We start from the raw sequence: 23,883 nt of genomic DNA on the forward strand, positions 1-23,883 counted from the left end.
GTCAAGATCTCATCGTTTGTGGGTTCGAGCCCTGGGTCTGGCTCTGTGCTGACAGCTTAGAGCCCGCTTCAGATTCTGTGTCTCCTTCTCTCTCTGCCCCTCCACCACTCATGCTCTTGTCTCTCTCAAAAAATAAATGAACATCGAAAAAATTAAAAAAAAAACCCAATAGTTATTCTGTAAATCACTAATTTGTTTGAGACCATCCTCAAGCCCCTCCCTTCACCAAAGAAAACAGAAAATAGAAAACCTTGTTGTGTTGTACAAATGACTATGGTATTTTTCCTTGTAAAAGATAATTTATATTAAAAACTTATTTATGGAACAGTACTCATTTCAAGGTTCAGTTGTTATTACTCAAGTGAATTAGAAGGTTAGGTTCTGTTCAAATGCTGAAGCTTTTATGACCCCAGGAATCTGTTTATTTACAGAGTAGAAAATTGCATAAGTGAACGAATGGATATTTCATAGTTACTAAGGCATTCGGTCTCATAACTTTCAGGTCATATATAATTTGGTAGATTAGTGTCACAAAAACCTATCTGTCCAATAGAGAAATAAGCCCTACAGAAACTTTGGCAAGATGTTTCTTTTACACATTATACTGGTCTCTCTTGTTTGGTACATCATTTCGTTTATTCATTCATTTGTTCATTCATTCAGGAGTATCTGTTGAACACTCACAACATCCTAGGTGCTAACCATCATAACAAATGTCATATCTGTTCTCCTGGAGTACGTATGCTTTACAGAAATATATTTTTAAATGAAACCCCTAAAAACATGTTCATTGACTCCTTTCTCTTCAAACGTGTGTCAGAGAGAACATCTAATCTAACCTTATCCAGTCAGGACGTCTTCATAGAGGAGGTAACATTTGGGCTAGGTGTTGATGACAAGCACCATACTGTCCAGTGGAGACATGTGTCTAGTGGGAAGAATTATTCCATGGCAAAACGTGTGGAGGCTTGTATCTTGAAAGGGTCTGATGTGTTTTTGTAACCAATAAAATTCTTCAGTGCAGCCACAGAATGCCTCAGGTCGTTTTCATCAGAATTAAAAATGTGTCAACATTATTGATGTCCTAACAGAATTCATGTGTCAATATTGTCACCAGTATAAATCATGCTTCTGAAAATGCAAGCTATTCAGCCGCTTCTCCCACTAACTCTCTTCATATCTGCCACAAGCCAACGGATGCTCCAGTGCGGCATCACACGTGGGGGGATTATAGAAGCCAGCCGGCTGTTCCTTACATCCCCAAATCCTTTGTGGGGATGAACAAGTAAACCAATGAAAACGCGACACCGTTTCTACTGCTGAAATCTGCAGTTATTTGAGTATCTCAATGATGGTATCTACCTTTTCTTTATACCACTTATGTGCTGTTTCTAAAAATGCTACTGAAGATTTGTTCTTTTGATATTGAAGAGTAATGCTTATCACCCTTGGAAGTTTTCATAATATGGTACTTTCTAGGTTGTGAAGGCAAGTTGCAGCTCTCATCTCAAGAGCCCATCTATATTTATGCTACAGAATGCCACACCTAAAATAATTATACTGTAATTTCTGGCTTTGTTGTACTATGCCATCATGTTAGAAGGAAATGCAAAGAAACCAGAATTTTTTTGTTTGTTTTTGAATAAAATATTAGGGGAAAAAATTCCTAGGACGAAATGCATTCTTCCGCATTTGGAGGCTCATTTTTCATGAGGAAAGGTTTCATATGATGGCACTTGGAAAAAGATAGCTTGAGGTAAATTTAGAACAATGAAAAAAAAATCTCAATGAGAAATGCACCGTGAGTCTAGTACTGTAATGTCAATGTGAAAGAGACACATAGTTGCTCATTTTGAGTCAGGTACCTTGCTATGAGATTGCACACCAATACTCAGAAGTCGGCTTTCATTCGGAGAGTCAACATGGACTCACATTTTGATATTAACAAAGAAAATAATAGGCCCTACCTCATGTTAGTATGCATGGGAGAAGAGTCTTCTTCCTCTCACCCTCTGTGTGTACAAAGTTAATTTTTACTTAACAGCTACAGCTTAAACATACACTTACATTACAGAAACAGGTGCCATGGAACCGGCCCAATCTTTCCATATTAGCAAAGCAGGACCTGTCAGCTATGTACACTTGATCTTATTGTGAAGGAGGGGAATGAAAAGTACATTCTTTAGAATATTATCCCCTAGAACCTACACCCTCTTTTAGGGCTTGAAACATTTCATTTTGGAAGGTTTCAAAAAATTAGAAACTACGTCAGTAAAATAGAAACTTAGATTTTGTGGTATATTTAGCCAAAGAATTTAATTTTAAAACACTCGAGTCCAACCGTTCTTTGAAAATAAGATGAATATTTAATTTTGAATACTTTCATTTAAAGATAAGTCAGTTAGTGGATCCTTGAGGAGTCACACGGAGGCCTCTTTTCCGACTGTCATTGTGAAAGAAAACAGACATTTATAAATAACATAAAGGAACAGGAGTTAGAACATACCACCCTTTATAAACTTAATCACAGCTAAGTTATTATAATCTACAAGTCATAATCTGTTATTTCTTATAACTTGTTCTTCCTACATCAAATCCAAAACAAAAAAGGAGGGCATGCCATCACTGTGTTCTTGGTAGTTTTGTTTGATCACTCAGAAAACAAGGCACTGCAAATCATGAGCGTGGGTTGATGCTAACAGTGAAGGAGGTCGCTGCCCCCTTTAAACCCTGTCGGGCTCACCTCAGCAGCATCAGATGATAACAGCATGTTTACCAGGCTTTCCAAGTGATGAAAATGTCAGGGAATCCGAAGTTATGGTTCCCCCAACAACCATAACTTGGCTGTTTTGCACTATTAAGGAAGGAAAGTTAGAAACTGACATGTCATATAAGCCTAGAGTTACTTGAGTCTGTCTACACAGAGCAAAATTCAATAATGAGGCAACTTGGATGTGTAAGTCAGACAAAATCACCCCTTACCCAAGATGAACATAAGAACAAAAGAATTTTTGTTTCAACTAAATTATCTAGGTAGTTAGCTCCAAATATTCCATTTGGTACATGGAGATATAAAGGAAAAAAAAACCCTACCAGAATGATTTGAATTTCAGAATATAATAACAATTTAGATAATTGCTATGCTTTCTATAGATCACACACACGTAGCTAACCAGAATATACCACTGACCAAGGGAATTGACCTTAATTTATATTTACACTCACAGATACATCCATAAAGGGATGCCCAGTGAACCTCAACTTAATTTTACTTTTTATATCAAGAGAAGGTCCATTTTTAAAGCTGATTCTAGATGTAGCTATGGTGATATCAGGTCAAGTTGGGAAGAAACACTTCAATGTTCCACTTATTTATGTATATGTAAGGTAAGAAGGAAATAAGGAATGGTGGAGTCTGAGGTGAATAGGAAATTTCATATTCTTCGTAAAGGCATTAGAATTCAATTACGCCCCCCACCCTAAAAACAGCCAGCCAAACAAGTCAGCAAGACAAATCAAAGCCAAAGGGTAGGGTCATTGAAGAGCTGCTAGACAGGTGTGTAACAAAGTGAGCTGAGGGCTCAGGTCCTCCCCTCTGCGATCTGAGAGGCTGCTAGTTTACCAGCAGGGGTGACGAACCCTGACTGCCAGCGGTCAAGGTGGGTAATGGCGACATCTACCAAAAAAGATCACTTCTTAACAGCAAAACAGTCACAGCCCATAGTGCCCACCAGTGGACTAATTTCCAGTTTTCTCTCAGAGTTTTGAGAGAACCCTCCATGGGCTAAAGGGGCCTCTAGCTTTGTTTGGACTTATAAAGGATATAAGGCTAAAAAAAAAAAATTCTCATAATGTGAAGACACACACCATTTATTTTTAATATTAAAAAGAAATGCATATTGTTTCTTATCACAAGCTGCTTACATGGGTCATATCAATTATTTGAATAAAAAAGAATTTTTTTTTGCTAGTCCTAGCAGAAAACAAAACAAAACAAAACAAAACAAAACAAAACAAAACACAGAACAAAAAACCCTTGACATTTAGCATTATGAGGCTAGTCAAAATACCTCCTCAGCACATTGGTTAGATGTATACTTCCCTTCTAGAAGCAGCTGTCAACAAAGTGGTTATGTCACCTTATGTTTCACTTTAATTTGTGGAGATTTAACTATATTTCTTTTCTTAAATCTTAGATTTGGACCTCTCATTAAAAATTCTTAAAGGCATCACTAAAATTCAATAATAAATGTTTGACTTTGGTCCAATTCTTTAATAAGTTTTCATTTCTTCTATAAAGAAACATTAACTTCCTGAGATTTATTCTCTTTTTCAGACGAACATCTCATGGCTAAACATCTGACTATAATGTTAAATAGTCAAGTCCTATTTATATTGGAAAATGCTATATTTAAGGCACTTAGAGTTCACAGGTCATAGAAAGCTACTTTTCTATATGATTTCCCTAGGTAGTGTTGGTGACTATGCAGTTAACTGAGATGAAAGCAATTAATACGTGTACAGCCATGTCTGTGATGTGTTTTCCTCCACTAGAGTGTGAGGTCTTTGAGGGCAAGAGTTATGCTGAATTCACTTTTGTTTCTCATCCCTGTGCCTTTCAGCATATAGTAAGCAAGAAGAAATAATTACAGAACGATGTTGGGTTAAGTGAATAATGAACCCAAAATAGTGGAGAATAGTCTAGTGACCATGATGATTGAGGTGGACTTACAAAAATGGCAATTTCCTGGGGTTCACTCTATTGCTTCATCAGATTTACATATTGCTTCCCCCCAAGAACCTTAGAATATCTGTAAGGTTTTCCCCACCACAATCCTTTAAGATGGGCAGGGGATTTTCCTTGGTTTTATCCATTCCCCAAAGATAATAACACTACAATTAATATTCCTAAGGCACAGAGAAATGAAATAACTCACTGTTTACTGAGTTACTGTCTTCTTTCATTTAATAACCATCCGAGGGCCCACCACGTGCTGGGCAGGATGCTAGGGACTGAGGGTACAGGGGTCACCAAGAGAAAACCCTGCCTCACGGTGGATCTGACGATACAGTGGGGTGTCCAGCCAAGCAGCCAGGCCAGTACATTACAGTGACAATAGTGATATATGAGGGCGTTTGAAGGATACCTGAAAGGGGCAGCTGAGTCAGACCAGCAAGAGTGGGCAGGGAAGCCCACTTTCAGACCAAGATGTGAAGGGTAATCTAGTCAGACAAAAGGGAGAGGACGGCAATGGGCGGGGGGGGGGGGGGGGGGGAAGGTGAGTTAGCAAGTGGTCCATGTCAGAGGCACTGGAAGTGATGTTCATGAGGCTGGAAGGGAGCCCAGGTGGGGAAGGGGGGCGGGGGAGGCAAGGCCAGAGCTGTAAACAGAGTTCAGGGTAGAGCTAGTCAGTGGGGCATCCAGGAAAATGATTAAGCTGATAGAAAAGTTATTAAAAAAAAACGTGTCTGAAAAGTGTTCATAAAATAATATTTGCGGGGTTTTTTGTTGTTGTTTTGCTTTTGTTTTTCTTTTGCAATCTGATTGCATTGCTTGGACTCAGCAAAGCTGAGAAGTCATTTAATCCCATCCAATCTCCTCATTTTATAGACAACAAAAGTTGAGCCCAGAGAAAGTAGGTGACTTGCATAAGGTCACAAACCTGGCTCTCCAGCTCAGGGTGACACAGACCCAGATCTGCGGTTCCTCCCACGCACTGCTCTCTGCTGACATTGCCTATTTGCCTGTTTCCTGGTTCCTTTGAACCCTCGGTTGAATTCTTCCGAGTCCCAGGTGTGCTAAGTAAATAATTTTTGTGTGGACTGAATCGATTATAACAATTATTTTCCAGAAGTTATAGTAAACATGTTGTCAGTGCCCAGTCATTCCCCCCGTTTCGAATATGCTTGCTATTTCCAAACTCTTCAATTAAGTTTTCATGTCTTGCTGGAGCTGTGATAAAGGCAATAGGTTAAGGCTCCAACATGTACAAGTTCGACTTCAAGAGGCTTATTTTAAGCATACAGTTAAGATGGCAAACATTAAACATGCTGACCGTTGCAGTTCGATGATTAATGCCACAGATAATAACCGAACATGTTTTATTGCACAACTGATAACACGCTCACACAATGAAGACACTAAGATACTTTGAACTATTCAACGTGCCCAAGACTAAATGCCAGCATTTGTTTTTATAGTTTTTGTAATCTCACCTGCTAAGACCCTTATCTTCATAAAACCACTGAGTTCCTGAATAAATATTGTGCCACAGATTTAAATCTTCTGGGGGATTTGATGCAAGTGGTTGCTGGATTTTACGTCTGAGAAGCTCGTATCTAAAGCAAAAGACAAGCCGAAACATCAGGATTATCTCAACTAATGTTATTACCAAAATTCAGGTTGTTTCATGGTATGAGTGTCTGGGGTGTGCATGTAAACGCAAAGAAAACGTCTTAATTTACAATCACCAAGTTTTTTCCAGATAGTCATTGCCTTCTAGCTCAAGATTCACATATTCGATTATTTTGAAACAATCAGCTACATTCACATTTTACTATTATCAGTAAGAATGATAACATTTTAGATTTCTTCTGTTTCAGATTTGCCAAAACTTTATCGCCAGTTTCACACAAAGTAGAAATACAAAATGCTTGTAAAGGTAATGATTTCCTAAGACTTCAACCCATCAGGGCTTTATAAATAATGATAATATTATCAACTTGCTGCTCTTGGCTAAGTGTCAAGTGTAGACTGTTAAAAAGCTATTTCAGAATCACACACTTCCCTTTCATCTTATCTGTGTCCCTGACCACATTCTTTACAAGTTTCCAGATAATAACACCATGCCAAGGAACTACTGTGCTAGCTTTGGAATTCTGAGGCGTATTTGTGTAAATGTATTATTCAGAACATGCATCAAATTTGCCTAACATATAATTAAAATCTATTCTGAAAATCAAGAGAAGGATCACATCAAAGATCGTTAGACAACAGTGATGGTTGTTTCAAGGGGTTTTAGAGCTTCACAAAACTATATTTTGATCTTGATGAACTTCTATGGCTCTATATAAGTCAAGATATGCAATATGAAATTGTATTCAAGTTATGAGTGGGGACATCCAATCAGGAACTAGTTCTGCATTCGTACATGAGTAAAAGTCTCTTTCCTTCCTTCCTTGAGACAAGACCGTAATAGGATCCAAAAGCACAGTCACTTTCTCTTACCTCAAATCGGGTCCGTTTGGTCTGGATGGTGGCTGCCATGAAATCGCAACATATGATTCACTTAGTGGAATCGCCAACAACGGGTTAATGCCCTGAGGTAGGGTGGGGTGGGTGGTAACATGGGTAGGTAAACTCTCTGTGCACCCTCCTAGGTACCCGTTACCTCCTGAACAAGCCACAATGGTGACAGAATAATTAGTGAAGGGAATCAGATGAGTAATTACTTGACTTAACACTGAGGAAGTAACATTGGTTATTGTGATGTGAGGGTCGGGCATGCGGATCTCATAGCTAAGCATGTCTCCATTTTGGATGAGTGGGGGTTTCCAAGTGACCTGAAAGAAAAGATAAATTTAGAATCAGTGTGACAACACAGGAACAGAGCAAGTGAACTTCACAAGGCCTAGAATTTTGCTCTGTCTTGTTTTCACTTAAGTCACTTTGTAAATGCCTCCTTTCGACTTAGCCTTTTGCACTAGACAGTAATGAAGGGTTTGGGATCAATTAGCAGTACACCAGGAACCAAATGAAATGCTGTTTCCTGGGTTTAGCTTTTAGTCGTGATACTTTCTAGGACTGTCAGACTAATACACACCTTGGCGATTCATCTCCACCGTGGGTGTTCTAAAGGACACAGAGCACACACATGGAGAAAATTCACACATCCACATGCATCAATGGGGCAGCGGCAGGATTTGACAGTTTTCTTGTTTACAGCTCAATTAAATGACATATCAGAACTCCCTGCTTTGCATTGTTAGTGTGTACTCTAAATATGTAACTACCCTCTTTTTCTTTCTTTCTTTTTTTCCCTTTTTGGACTGTGGGGGTGGAGGACCATTCTTTGCATTTTCTGAGGATGCACAGTTGAGTTCCTGAATCTCAAGTGTGCATAATGCAAAAAGTAAAGCAACAGCAACTTCGATTGTCAAAGACAAGAGATAAGCTTTTAAAATGGCAAGCAAAGGATGATCCTATTTAACTAACACATGGACCTCAGCATGAGAAAGAAAGAAACATTTTGTGATGGGATACTGCATTGTTTAATATTCCTTTTCCTTTTTTTTTTTTTTTTTTTGGCTAAATTTTGTAAGGCTGTAGTGGTAACACACTCATGCTTTGAAGGTAAAAGAGCCCTAATAAAATGTACATAGGCCATTAAAAAAAATCGCTTTTTTACATACTATTCTGGTTCATCTCTCATCATTGCCTTGCAATGTTCCTTAAAGTTTAGAGTATGTATTTCATCTCCTAAACAGACTGTATGCTTCTGGATGGCAGGGCCTAAATTGTATACCCATTTAATGTCATGCACGCAGAGATTCAGTATTATATTCTTTTCCTTAGCATACAGTTATTTTGAAAATTTAAAAGACAGATTTCCACAGAGTAATATGTAATGATATCCACATTTGTAACTCTATACAAAATCAAAGTCAGAAAGACGTAATAGAAAAATTAGAATAGAGAAGAATTGACCAACATTTTCTATCTTAAATCAAAGAGAAAACAATTTCCTCCAGAAGGAATATCACCTGAGATTTCCAGAGGGCATTCTTACTGGTAAGTGGCAGCAAAGTGGGCTCCCGCCACATGTCAGTGGGCTAGTTGCTTGCTCATTGCTGTCGTCATTTAGAATTAACAATGGCCCAACACCTACTCAGATTTTACTACACGGTTTGAAATCATCGCTCATCTGAAAAACTTCTTGGAGTGGTCCATAGTGTTTTCGGGTGGAAAGAAGTTTTAAATGTGTACCTTACGAGCATAGCAGATTTGTCTGGATGTAGAGAACATGAAAGGAACCTGAAGAGCAGAGGCTGTAGAAGAGACATAGGGTTCTATTTGTTTTGTAGGTGCAGTGCTCTGTGGATTCGAAAAATGAGTCAAGGTCAAACTCAGGGGACTTCTTGGTGCTTGTAACGTAAATGAAAAATGGAAGGGTTATGACAGCTAAATTCAACCTGACTGATACGTGGAATACCACTTTTTTTTTTTGCCTCTCGAGCCAGAACATTCTGAGTTCAGGTCAAGGTTTGGCAGCACTTGAAAGAATTAAAACTTAGGAGATCGTCTGTGCAGTTGAGCTAACAGTGAATTGATTTGGAAGTTGGTATTCAGACTGAGAAAAAGCACTCATAAGATAAAACTTGAATAAGATATCCAGAAGAGATTAAAAGATTTGATGTAATGATTCTGAAGACAGTCATTTGAAGATCTTTGGGGGAAAAAAATCCCTATTTTATATACTATAAATGTTTACATCTGAAAATAACCTATTTGTCTCATTTAAAAACTACAGAGTTACGGGGCGCCTGGGTGGCGCAGTCGGTTAAGCGTCCGACTTCAGCCAGGTCACGATCTCGCGGTCCGTGAGTTCGAGCCCCGCGTCAGGCTCTGGTCTGATGGCTCGGAGCCTGGAGCCTGTTTCCGATTCTGTGTCTCCCTCTCTCTCTGACCCTCCCCCGTTCATGCTCTGTCTCTCTCTGTCCCAAAAATAAATAAAAAACGTTGAAAAAAAAAAAATTAAAAAAAAAAAATAAAAACTACAGAGTTAGGAAAAAAAAAACCTCTTTTTGACAGTAGTGAGTTGGAAGACATGAATCCACTTCTACAGAAATTTTTAGAAGGACTTTTATGTGAAGAAGACCATTGTTCTCATAGTTGGTAAGCTAACAGAAATGGTTTCTAACTTGGTTACCTTCCTGAAAATATCCCAGAACCATTATTAAAAATAAATGCATTCAAGATTTTTAAGTAGCCAGCTACCTAAATATTCTATTCTATTCTTTCCTATGCTCAAGATCACATTTACTCCAGTGCAGGCAAAAATGTATGAGACTGACATTTTCAGTCTGCTTAATTTCCCATGTTTTTTTTTTTTTATGTATACATTGTCTACAGGAAAGATTATGAAATATTGTTGCATCTCAGAAAACCCAGATCAAAGAGCATGTTCCTGGCCTGAATAAACAAGAGATGCACTCTCTAAAACAAGAATTTTACACTGAAATCTTTTACATAGAATTATAGTCTCTTACTAGAAATATAATGTTTATTTACTACCCTGACTACCATAATTAATTATTTTAGTTGAGTGGTACATAATTGTTGAGATTTCCATTTTTCTGTTTAGTTATTATTTTTCAGAAAAAAAAGAACAGGTGGGTAGCTGGTTAAGTGTTTAAGGAGCAACTGACTTGAACCAACTCTTTCAGATCCCTGAAGAGTAGCTTCCCTTAAAGAATCAAGGCACCTCCAGGGTGCCTGGGTGGCTCAGGTGGCTGAGCATCTGACTCTTGATCTTGGCTCAGGTCACGATCTCATGGTTGTGGGATTGAGCCCTGCATTGGAGCCTCAGTGTGGAGCCTGCTTGAGATTCTCTCTCTCTCCCTCTGCCCCTCTCCCCTGCTCTCTCTCTAAAATAAAATAAAATAAAATAAAATAATTAAAATTAAAATTAAAAAAAATAATTAAGGCACCTCCAAAGATCCCTACTGTAAGCAAAAATTTATGAATGCAGGTCAGTTGATTGGCCTCTGGCCTGAAAAAGTAACACAAATGAATCTTGTAACTTTCTTCCTTTTTTAACTCCATCGAACTATATTTAAGAACTTTATGAAGATTTATGAAGATTGACATAATGGGTTGAGAATGGGTTCAGAATCAATGTCCCTGATTGGTGATCCAGACTATTCAACTGAAGCTGTGAGACTTTGAGCAAAACACTTAACATATCTGAGCCTCAGTTTCCTTCATGTCTAATGTGAAGAGACCATCTTTGCCTTCATGTCTATATACGGTTGCATAATTCTAGCACTAGTTCATACAACGTGTGAGTATACAAGGACCAAGGGTGTGGACCATTTGACTCCATATAGCAATTCCTCTTGACAACAGACTCCCCGGCAAAGCTTCTCTTACAGAACAAGGTGTATAATAAGTATTTGTTGAAATAAACTTAAATTTCTCTTTCAGAATATCATCCCTTTCTTTTAAACTTACATAAACTTGTACACTTTCTCTCATGGCAAGATACAAATCTAATATCTTAAATGAAAACCGACTGTTAATGTACAAATGAAAAGTGGGGTGTGGCCCTTTACCTCTGCCTCGTCCCATGACCTCTCCACGGCAGGCTACCCTCCTAAATTGAACAGGTACTATCTTGGGATATAGTGTTTCATACTTTCTGGTATGCTCAGATAAGCAAAGCAAATATACCCACATATATGTGAGCTGTCTCTCTTTAATTTTTTTTTTACCAAAAAAATGTTTATTCTATTCCTACTAACCTGTAACTTAATTTTTACACTTAACAATAGACTACAGGCATATTCGTTTTTGTTTTTTGTTTTTTGCTATTACATAATACTCCTTTCATGATTGAAAACAAATTATTCACTTTTTATCCTATTGACATTTCCCTACTGCTAAAAACAATACTTTAAAATGTATATATACATATCATTGTATTTATTTTTATTGGATAGGTTAGCAAGAATTGCTATGCCAAAGGTGCATTATGTTTAAGTTTAATGATTATTGATGGATTACTTTCTGAAAGGTTGAGGTAATTCACTTTATTACAGAAAATGAAAGAAAGTGTCCATGATCTGTATCCTCATAAACTGTTAAAACTACCACTCTTTTTAGTTTGTGCTTATGTATTACTTATTATTTTACTTAGTTATTAATTATTACTTAATTATTTCTCCAATTAGTTTGCATTCTCTTTGTTTTTTTGTGAGCTATAAATATTTCCAAATATTGACACTTTACATATCTTCCTTCCTCTTTAAATTATCCATATTTTATACATTATTTTCTATTGAACTGTCTTTTAATCATAAATTATTAGAAAAGTAAATTATTAGAAGTTCCTTCTATGAGACATGAATAGACACTTTTCCTTTTTTTTTAAATTTTTTTTAGTGTTTACTTATTTTTGAGAGAGAGAGAGAGTGCGAGCAAGAGAGGGGCAGAGAAAGAAGGAGACTCAGAATCCGAAACAGGCTCCAGGCTCTGAGCTGTCAGCACAGAGCCCTATGCGGGGCTCGAACCCATGAACCGTGAGACCATGACCTGAGCAGAAGTCAGACGCTTAACTGACTGAGCTACCCGGGCACCCCTGAATAGACACTTTTCCAAAGGAGACATCCAGATGGCAAACGGATATATGAAAAGAGGCTCAACATCACTCATTATCAGGGAAATATAAATCAAAACCACGTTGAGATACCATCTCATGCCAGTCAGAATGGCTAGAAGTAACACCTCAGGAAACAACATATGCTGGTGAGGTTGTGGAAAAAGGGGAACTCTCTTGCACTGTTGGTGGGAATGCAAACCGATGCAGCCGCAATTGTACCCGTAAAACAGGGTGGAGATTTCTCAAAAAAATTAAAAATAGAACTACCCTACAACCCAGCAATAGCACTACTTTTGGAATTTATCCAAATGTAACAGGAGGGTGATTCATAGGGGCACATGGACTGCAATGTTTATAGCAGTGCTAGCAACAATAGTTAAATTATGGAAAGAGTCTAAATGTCCATCAACTGATGAATGAATAAAGAAGATGTGGTGTATATATATATATATACACACACACACACACACACACACACACACACACACACACACACACAATGGAATACTACTCGGCAATGAAAAAGATTGAAATCTTGCCATTCGCAACAACATGGATGGAAATGGAGGGTATTAAACTAAGAGAAATAAGTCAGTCAGAGAAAGACAGATACCATATGTTTTCACTCATATGTGGAATTTGAGAAACTTAACAGAAGACCATGGGGGAAGGGAAGGAAATAAGTTATGAACAGAGAAGGAGGCAAACCATAAGAGACTCTTAAATACAGAGAACAAACTGAGGGTTGATGGGGTGGGGGGTTGTGGGGGTGGGGAGGTAGGCGATGGGCATTGAGGAGGGCACTTGTTGGGATGAGCACTGGGTATTGTATATAAGTGATGACACAGGAATCTATTCCTGAAGCCAAGACTACACTGTATGTTAGCTAAATTGACAATAAATTAAAAATACATAAATTAAATAAATAAATAAATAAATAATAAGTTCCTTCTATGTTATGGAGAAATAATCTATTATTCTATAATGTGTGTTACAGATTTTTCCCAATCTACCTCTTGGAGTTTAACTTTTTTTTTTTTTAATGTTTATTTATTTTGAGAGAGAGAGAGTGTGGTGGGGGGAGGAGGGGCAGAGACAGAGAGAGGGAAAAAGAGAGTTTCAAGCAGGTTCTGTGCTGCCAGTGCAGAGCCTGATGCAGGACTTGATTTCACAATTCGTGAGGTCATGACCTGAGCTGAAATCAAAAGTTGGTCGTTTAACTGACTGAGCCACTGAGGGACCCACTTTTTTTTTTTTTTTTTGGTGAGGGGGAGTCTTATGGCTTGTAGGAAACAAATTATTTTCTAGTTAAATATAACTGTATTTTCTTTTAAGACTTCTGAGTTTCTTTCTTTCTTTGTTTTTTCTTTAGAAAGAGCCCCCTAATCTTTAAATTATATGGAATTTTTCTTATTTTTTAAGATTTCTATTTTTAATGTTAAATTTTAAATTTAATTTTAATTTACTTACGATATAATGGAAAGATCTTTTTTTTTCTTACACATGGACTGTCAGCCAGTATCATTTTTGAAGCAAACCATTATTTCCCAGTGAAATAAAATGTTTCTTCTACAATAACTCAAGTTCCCATGTATACTTGTATCTGTGTCTAAAGTCCAGTCTGCTCCAATGATCATTTGTCTATTGTTATGCCAACACCATACTATTGTCATTTAGTAGATTTATAATAAGTGTAAATACTGAAGAAGATGTCACCTCGGTATACTTTTCTTCCATAACTTTCTAGAATATTTCAACTATTTAGTCTTCTTTATATAGTTAAAGATCATTTGATCCAATTTGAAACAAAACATTATTGGCATTCTGATTTTGAATGATATTAGGTGTATATGTCAATCCTAGAAGGACTGACATGTTGTGGAATTAACTCCTTCCATTTAGGAAGACAGCACGTTCTCCATTTGTTGTAGTGAGAAGTTGAGAACAGCATGTGCTCTTGGAACCACCATGGTGGGTAAGGCGGCTCTTCTCTGTATGTAATCTTAAGCAGGTTACTTCATCTCTCAATTCTCAGTTTTCCTTCCTGTGAAATGGGGATAATAATAGTGTCTATCTGAGAGGGTTGGGTTAAGGACTAAATGAGAGCAATTCCTGGAACTTAATATGAACTCAATAAATAGTAATCATCATTATTATTTTGTTTTCTTCCATAAGATGTTATATAGAGATACATTTTATGGTTTGATTTAAGCAGACATCAAAGACTGGAATACTTCACAATTAGGTGATAATGGTGATGAAGACTCAACTCTCTTCACTTTGGGTTCTTATCAGATTTGTTTGTAAATGAGCAACATTAAGAGTACACACCCAAGTAACACAGTGAGCAGACACAATCTGGAGGGCACTGTTGCTTCTTGTGACACACACAACACAGCTGGTCCTTCAGTGGTCTGAGCCCAGCAAGGACTCTACTACATGAAGACTGAGAACTGCAGGACTGTTGTCTTTTATTCTGCTTTAGCTGTGGAAAGTGGGGCTGCACCCACGTCATCGCATTCAAGGAAGTTTGTTCATGACATCACATCATTACACAACTTAGTTATTCTTTTATTTATTTATTTATTTTGAGTAGGCTTCATGCCCAGCATGGAGCCCAACACAGGACTTGAACTCACGACTCTGAGATCAAGACCTAAGCTGAGATCGAGAGTTGGATGTTTAAATGACTGAGCCACCCACGTGCCCCACAACTTAGTTATTTTTATGTTTTTTTTTATTAGTCCTGTATCATACTCAAGACTTAGTGAGTGCAGCAATCTTATAAATCTTTTGCTCTTATAAAGTGAAAAGAATTGTGTCTTAATCACCAGCATTCTTATAAGTCAACTTTATCATAATCTGATTTTACATTGAAGTTTTGCTAGAAATGGCTGCTGAACTTTACAAATCCTTTTTCTGTATCTATTGATAAAAAATATATGATCTTTTTTCTTTGATTAGTTGATTAAGAAGTATGTTGATAGATGTCCTGATTTTGAACCATTCTGACGTTTTTGGAGTCAAGCCAAATTTGTCCTGGCGTGCCATTCTTTTAATATATTCCTTAATTCAATTTGCTAATATTTTATTGAGAAGTTTTGGACGTATATTCATATATGAAATTAATCTATAGGTTACTGAACTATCTATTTCAAGTATTGGTACAGCATTTACCAACTTTATAAAATGCCATAAATGTTCTTAAGTGATTAAATACCAAATAAAAGTGCATGGTTTTCATTTTTTAAATAATTTTTAAAAAATGTTTATTTATTTTGAGAGAGAGAGAGAGAGTGAGTGTGTGTGCATGAGTGAGGGCAGGGCAGAGAGAGAGAGAAACTCAAGCAGGCTCCACCCTGTCTGTGTGTAGCCAACTCAGGGCTCCGTCTCGTGAATGGTGAGATCATGACGTGAGCCAAAATCAAAGAGGCTGACACTTAACCAACTGAGCCACCCGGGCATCCCTAACAGCTTTCACTTTTTCAGATAACCTCTGTGACATCATATATTATTTCTTTTCTTTATAATCAAACAATCAAATACAATGTTAAGAATTTAATTTTGGGGGTGCCTGGATGGCTCAGTAAGTTAAATGTCCGACTCCTGATTTCAGCTCAGGTCATGATCTCACAGTCATGGGATCGAGCCCCATGTCTGTCTCAGAATGGAACATGGACCCTGCTTGGGATGCTCTCTCTCTCTCTCTCTCTTTCTCACTCTCTCTCTCTCTTACTCTCTCCCCTTCCTCACTTGCACACACGCTGTCTCAAGATACATAAATAAACGTAAAAAATATGATTTTGATATGCAGTGTGGTCTACAATTTTCTCTTCTCTAAGCTCGAATCTATGCCAAGTCATACCACACCTTTTTACACTTATTACTATGTTACCTTGTTTTCTAGTTGGCTGAAGTAGGTGGAGTTTCCCTTGCTTTTCTGGTTAGACCGTGACTTCTCACTGGCAGCACGGTGTAGCAGTGAACAGAACACGTGGCACAACACGGCAAGAACTAAGGAGAAATACCAATCCATTCCTGTTCTACCCCATCCTATAGGCTGGTGTTCTTTCTTCTTAATCTGTTTTTTTTTTTTTTCCTTCTCCTAAGTCCTTGTCACTCTGGGAATGCCAATATTTATTTGTGTAGTTCTGTCTAAAATGCAAGCTCCGTGATAGTAGGGATTCTGTTTTGGTCTCTGGTGTATTCTCAGTACTAAAATAGGCACTCATGCAGGTGCGTTATTGCTCAATAAATGTTAGCAGAATTGAAGCTATTATTAGTGCTGTTGCTGTTGGTATTATCAAAAATTTCTTTCACCTAATACTCAGAATGACTCTCCGTGGTAAATGGTGAATGAATTTTTTAACCAGTGTACTAATGACGATACTTCTCATTAAGATTTTATGTATATGCCATTTTAACTTTTAAATATATTTTACACAAAGAAATCACTGTATTGCAGTCACATGCCTTTGTGTACCAGATAAGCCACATCACCAGAAGATGTACTTTGGCAATCTTAAGATCTTCCTGAATATAATGTGAGTCGATAATACTGAAGCACAAATATGTCGTTTTAATATTTAAATACATATCATCCTATACTAGATTTAGTCGACTATTCCTAAAGCATCTCTTCATGGTTACCTTTTGATTTTCTAGTTGCAAATAAAATGAGAATTAATAAAAGGTGTGATTTTTTTTTTAAAATTAGCATTAATATGCAGTGGCCATATATTTCAGGTACCTATATAGAGACTTTTAGATTCCTGACCTGGTCAGCGTGAGCCTGGGAAATTCAGCTTCCTAGCCAAGCTAAATAAATTTAACTCTAACAAGTGGACAAGCCATGTACGTTATTCCATTCCTGGATAAGGTTACAAAATCAAAAGTTGGAATAAAAAAGAAAGGAAGAAGAAAAAGCCAGGCCATTAGTTTTGGATACCTTTGATCATTATCTACATACGCTGAATCAAGTAGCCTTGTGCATGGAGACATTATTCTTCTGAAAATATTTGTTCTTTTTAAAGATCTGACTAGTTATTAAACTTTTGTTATAAAGAATCCAGAAAAACGTCCATTTCATAGCTTTGCCTTTGAGAAGGGACAGTGTTTATGTTGCATTATATTGATTGGTAATGCTACTGACATCGTGCAAAATTCCCCCAGGATTGTAACAAAAAGTTGTTTCTGGAATGACTAATAACTCTAGGTTTGTTTGGGATTTTGTTTTGTTGTCTTGTTTTTCTTTTGAATGAAGAACAACTCTTAAGGTTGCTCAATTCATATGAGAAACATAGTATATCATATGCTTCAAATTAATTTCCTTTTTAGCGTATTATCAACAGAATTCTACACACATTTGATATTGCTTTGACCGTGATATTGCTTGGACCAGCCTCTTCTTGAAACTAAAAAAGGCTTTTCCAAATAGATTTTAGTTTGTAGGTCAAATTAAATTTCTTCAACAATTTACACTATTTAGCAACACCTAGTGTTTGCTTTTGGTGGGGGAGAGAGAACACACAACATAGATCCAAGGAATAATCTCAACAGATGAACTTTGCTGTTATGCAAATATCCTTTGTTTTGTGCTCTGGTGAGCAAGCTACTGTACCAATGCTTTTGGCAGTGGTACAAGACTGAATCCATGGAAGCGTGTGTGTATTTACACAAAAGAGGCTTCTAAGCTACAGAACTCCCTCCTGTTTGGTTACACTAATTTCCCTTGAATGAAGTTTGTATGCAAGCCAAAACAATGGTAGTTATCCTGTCCTCTAGAGTTCATTCCCAGTAGAATGAAGTGAATAATTGAACACTTTCTAGATAGCCCAGGAATGCGCTATTTTTATTCCTTTCCCCATCATTTTGATTCTTTGATCATTAAAAAAAATCAGAATATGGATAATTGGAACTTTTGTTAGCATGCTAATCCATTCCTCTGCATTTCCCCATCTCTTCTCATTTTCTGATCTATTTAAATCTGACGTGGTGGTTAAGCTAAGCATCCCGTTGTGGCATTCAAAGTATTTCAGGTGTGTGAGGCAAATGGAAGCATCTCGACAATATAATTAAGGGGATACAGGGAGAAATGAAAAACTGACATCGAATTCAAGATAGTTTGGGCCAAAGGCCAAAACCCAGTTTTTTCAGTGAATGCCTAAAATGGCAAATGTATGCGTTTTGTCAGTAGATGGCTCTGTTCAACACGGAGTCAATCCAGGGTAAATTCCTAAGTCTGCAAAGGAGACAGAACACTCAGTGTCTTACCTCAGCTGAATCAGGTCCTAGCACATGCACGACAGGTGGCTGTACCCCAGCAGGTCGTGAGGGTCTTGTGGTCACTGCTACCCAATCACTGCCGTTCGTACCTCCATTAAGAGTGCTCATCAGTACCCTGTATTCATATTTTGTCCATGGGCTGAGAGCAGAAGTCTTGTCAATAAACCTCATGGAATGACTTCTTGGGAGAGTCACCAGGGTAGTAACTTCTTCCTCCCCTTGGGCTCTTCTGTCAATTGTGAAGTTCTCCACTAAACCGTTGGGGTGAGTAGGAGGTTGCCAAGATATAATCACAGATGTTGGGGTATCAGAGAACAACTCTGGACTTGGGATACCTTCTGGTGCATCTGGGAGTGTCCAGACAGTCTGGGACTCTGGTGAGAGGGAACACCCTTTTGAAGTACAGGCTTCCACTTGAAACTTATAGGCAGTATATGGGCGTAAATGGATCACCGTGCAATTAGTGACATTTCCAGAAGTTTTCCGGTAGAGATGACCGTGTTGGTAAATGTTATAATGGGTAATGACCCCATTGGGCTTTAAAGGATGTTGCCAGATGACTGACATCGTTCTTGACTTCACGTCCAGAAGAACTGGAGGGTCCATCGGTCCAGGTTCTATAAAGTAGAATAAATTCAAGAAGTGATATCTCTCGGAAACTTCCCACAGCTTCTCAAAATGAAGTTAAAATAACCCTCCTATCAAGGTATGAAATTCGTCAATTGGCAAAGGCCAGTTAATAAATAAATAAATGTCATAAAGACAAGAACCCTGACTGCTCATAAATGTGCAAGAGGTACTCGTTGGATACTGCTGAACTAAACTGTCATTTTCCTTTCTAAGATAACTTCATTAAAATCATTTCTCTTTATTAAAGCTAATGATTAAAAATATCAGGAGGGCTTTTCTGAAATACAGATATTATTAGAGAAATATACAAGAGGGCTATGGTAAGCAAAGTTCCAGCTTCACCACATTTTTCTAGAGCCCCAGTAACTAATTATAATCAATAACACTATCATAACAAACCTGCATATTTTACAGCCCAGTAAAATCCTTCAGCATCTCTCATTATATATTCCATATTATACCTAGTTCTGTTTATCATTCTAATCCATGTTTTGCAATTTATCTACTCCCTGTTAATATTATAGGTGATTTTTTACTGTGACTGTGACAGAAGCTGCCGATTTAGCTCTTTCACCTACTGATAAATAAACAATGCACAGATCTGACCTTTAGGTTAACAGGTTTTATGCTTGCTCTACTCAGCACTCTAACTGATTCAATTATCATAAAGGTTCAGGAGGCTCCATGAATACTGAAAAAGGCCCACCATATGCCTGCCTAGGTGTTGTGGAACAGCAAATATTCTGCAGCCCTCCAGAGAAATTCCTTAATTGTAAATAATTTCACCATGCGACACAATCAAGTCACCTTGAATGCAAACCCCTCAGCCTGCGGAGGCAAAGTGTTATTTAAGCTTTACTGGGCTGCGTTAAATTCTGCAATTTGAAGGGCTGTTAAGTTTTTCAATTGAAATTTCATTTAAAATGCAGGTGCTTTTTATTATATGGAGGCTTTACTGCTCTCTAGGTACAAGCAAGAACATGGTGCAATAACACAAATCTGGCTCAATCACTGATCAGTAACAGCTGTAATTCCAGAACATTTAGCATTCTTATAAACCACGGCCTGAAATCTATAAATTGCTACAACAGATCAAGAAAATACTATATCCCCCTTTTCTGCCCACAGCAATTTTGACATTTATGAGATTTTTCTGTGAACATTAGATTTTATTGAAAATCTTTAGAGAAGATATACTTGGATTTAGTAATTGTTTAAAACAGCGTTGATTATGTGAGTGTGTGGACGTGATTCAGTGTTACACCCAAGGTTTAAATGTGAAATGCAACCATTTCTTACAGTCAGCGACTACAGTAATAGCTGGTCATGTGAGCGTCCATAGGAACGCACTTTCGCACAACACGATCCACGTAGTTGTCACCAACCGGACTGATGCTAGGGTCATAATTACTTTTTTGAGAGGAAAGACGTTGTACCATGTGCTAACCCTGAAGTCAAGCCGTTTCTGACCATTTGGTAATGCACCCGATTTGAGGAGAAAAATCCTGAAAGTACAGTGATTTTGATATGGATCGCATTTTCCATGTTAGTCTGTTGTCAACTTTCTCTTTAAAGCTTTCTTAAAACCACTGTGACCTTTCTTACTTTTGATCTCTGATACATAGTAGCAGCCCCAATTACTATATGAAAACAGGGATACGGATCCTTTTTTTATTCATGCTGGCCATCCAGGTTTAGCTAAGAAGAAACAAGCGTGAGTCTCACAAGATGCCAATGTCGTTTTGGAACACCAGATCCTCTGAGATCAGGGTCCATAAAATCAGTGGCAGAGATTGAAGCCTTTATTGTCTTACCCTATGTCACCACCACCCTCTAAAAAAGAATAATATACATTTAAGAATCAGAATCATTTCCATTCGAGTTTTCAGCAGGGTCTTGCTTAATTAATTATGTCTCATTTGTACACTATCAAACTGTGAGCTTCTTCAGGAAAAAGGAGCAGCAATGACACAGTTTGTTCTCTGTTATGATGGGGATAAGCCTTTTATTTCTCCCGAATCGGATGATAGTTTTATAGGTGAAACATCTACGGTAATGAGATGAACTGGCACTTTAAGCCCTCACAGAGCACGAGCTTTCCTTAAAGATGATCTCTTATCTTGGGAAAGACGAGATGTTCAATTTCAATTTCATGATTTTTTTTCCCCTTAAAAGCCAGCATACATTTTATTAGCTTCCCGCTCTAGCTGAGTAGGCTCCCTGCTCTTGTTGCACGAAGGGTCCTTAAACTTGTGTGATTCAGGAGAGGAAGCTGAAAGCAGCCTCATTAGCTCCTTTGGCCGGGGAAGTGTTAAAACCTGACTCCCGGCACTCTTCCAATTTAGTGCTTTCAAATGATAAGCCGAATCATCTAATTCTATATACAAATCAACTGGCATGCTACTGCATGGTGGAAAGGGTCACCACAATTATGTAAAACATGAGTAATAACTGTAATTGGGGTAGTTTGCTAATACAATAAAAAGCTCTGAACATGAGGAAAGTTATGCTCACAGCAGTAGCTATCACTTTCTAAAGTAAGAATTCATGGATGAAATGACATGAAAAAGATGGTTATAAAATTTTAATGGAATGATAAAAGGCAAAAGTCAGCCTCTCAGCTGAATTCTTAAAATCCCTATATATCACAATCAGCTCCTTAACTGTAAAATCAATGTGGAGTATAACATGTTGTCAATGCGGCTGTCACTGGAGGGGAGACTGGGAAGTATGACAGCCACACAGCTCAACTGGCCAGTGATGAAAATACAACTGTACAGCCCTCTCCGTGGGTGTAATTGTTTAGAGAACTCCCCCCACCCCCGCCGGAGGTGGGAACGGGAGCATCCTTTCTGTTCAGATCACTGATTCATGTTTCAGGCCATTTCATTACAGCATTAATAACAGAGAGTAGTTTCATTTTGGCAAATGAAATTATCTTTTATGGGAAACTATTTTGCTCATCAGCTTCAAAAGTTCAGACGCAGCCTAAAATAGAGCCATAAAATTGTTAACAGAGGGGTCTGCTTATTTATTTTCATAGTCAGGTGTGCGAACTGGGAAGGGTGTGGGCGCACACGCACGCGCATGTGGATGTGTGTGTGCGTAGGAATAAATGGTCTGAATGACTCACGCTTTCGGTGTGTATATAACTTCCAGTGGTTTCCATGGGCCTCCTACGCTCGTTCGCTATTAGCGTTACCCACGGAGCGCTCGGTTTTCCTGTTATGTTCTCATTATTGCCCTAGTGAAGCAACTTCTAGTTAAAAACTCAGTTTAAAAGCTCTTTTCAGTAATATTAACTCCACACAAGAATATCCCCCAAATTTGCCCATGAATTAACACGCAAGGTAGCAAAATATATGGATGTATGATTATATAAAGCAATACGTTGTAAGCTAATTGTTAATGTAGCCTTTTGACATTCACTCCTGATACGTTAGCAGAAGAGTGATGGAATCCAGCTTCTCTTTAATCATGAATTCTTTTATCATTTCATTATTTATACCCCAACTACTTTCCCAAGGGATTCTTGACAGCTCATCATAAGACTTAAATGTAATAGGACCAATAAAATAAAGAAATATTAATCTTGTAATGATAAAGGGCACGAGAGTTGTATCCCAAAACAAATATTAAAAACGGGTTACTCTTATTTTGCACAAAAATGAACATGCAGCTTCTTGACAACTGATAAAATAGGAAGTGGGCAGTGAAGCATAGGAATTGTTTAAGAAAGCTTGGTGAAATTGAAAGAATACCATTTGATAGTCTGTAAGGAGGAGACCCAGTACTGGGAAACTCTTTTTCTCCATCTCTCCCATGAGAGAGTGGAGGGAGTGTAGCTTAGGAAGAATGTTTTGATTTCTGAACTGGGGCATGTTTTGGAGTGAATGGCTTTGAATTCTTCTTTGAAAGTTTGGGACAGAAAATCAGAAGTGTCGATGTGAGAATTTATGAAAGCAGAAAAAAAGTCCTAAAAGAATTGGAGGTTCCAGATTTGGAAGAACAGTATGCCTTACGTACCCAAAAGAGAGCCAAGAGCTCAGGGAGGAAATTGAGGCTGGGTGGATAGATTTTTCATTAATCAATCCATCCTTTCAAAGGAGTTTCTATTGGTTGCTTTTAGCTTGGGTTCTTAGGATATTAAAATAAGAATGTAAAAATAATCATTAACATTTGCTTTTATTAATTCTGGAAATACAAGAATGTAGGGGGATGGAATCCATGCAACGGAAAACAAAGTATGTAGTGACATGGATACAGAACCATTTTGCTCTCCTAATCAGCAGATTAAATAATTTACTTTCTGGGGCACCTGGCTGGCTCAGCTGGTTAAGTGTCTGACCCTTGGTTTCGGCTCAGGTCATGATCTCACAGCTCCTGGGCTCAAGCCCCGCATTGAACCCTGTGCTGACAGGGCTGAGCCTGCATGAAATTCTCTGTCTCCCTCCCTCTCTGCCCCTCCCCAACTTGTGTTCGCTCTCTCGCTCTCTCGCTCTCTCTCTCTCAAAATAAATAAATACTAAAAAAATTATCTTACATCATGGATCTTCTCGATAAAATAGATACCTGTAATCGCTGGTGG

General features: G+C 37.9%; 1 protein-coding gene across 1 annotated transcript in view; it reads right to left on the reverse strand.

Annotated features, from left to right (window-relative positions):
* Window positions 1-23,883, reverse strand: part of USH2A (usherin) — a 737,363-nt gene that overhangs the window by 230,270 nt on the left and 483,210 nt on the right. Inside the window, exons 41-43 of the mRNA XM_078441308.2 lie at window positions 18,654-19,282; window positions 7,229-7,563; window positions 6,217-6,339 (exon numbers count right to left, since the gene is read on the reverse strand). Of these exons, the coding sequence (XP_078297434.2) occupies window positions 6,217-6,339; window positions 7,229-7,563; window positions 18,654-19,282 (1,087 nt within the window). The remainder of the gene's footprint in view (window positions 1-6,216; window positions 6,340-7,228; window positions 7,564-18,653; window positions 19,283-23,883) is intronic.

This window comes from Panthera onca, chromosome F1 (genome assembly GCF_046562875.1).
Source record: "Panthera onca isolate mPanOnc1 chromosome F1, mPanOnc1 haplotype 2, whole genome shotgun sequence".
Taxonomy (NCBI): Eukaryota; Metazoa; Chordata; class Mammalia; order Carnivora; family Felidae; genus Panthera; species Panthera onca.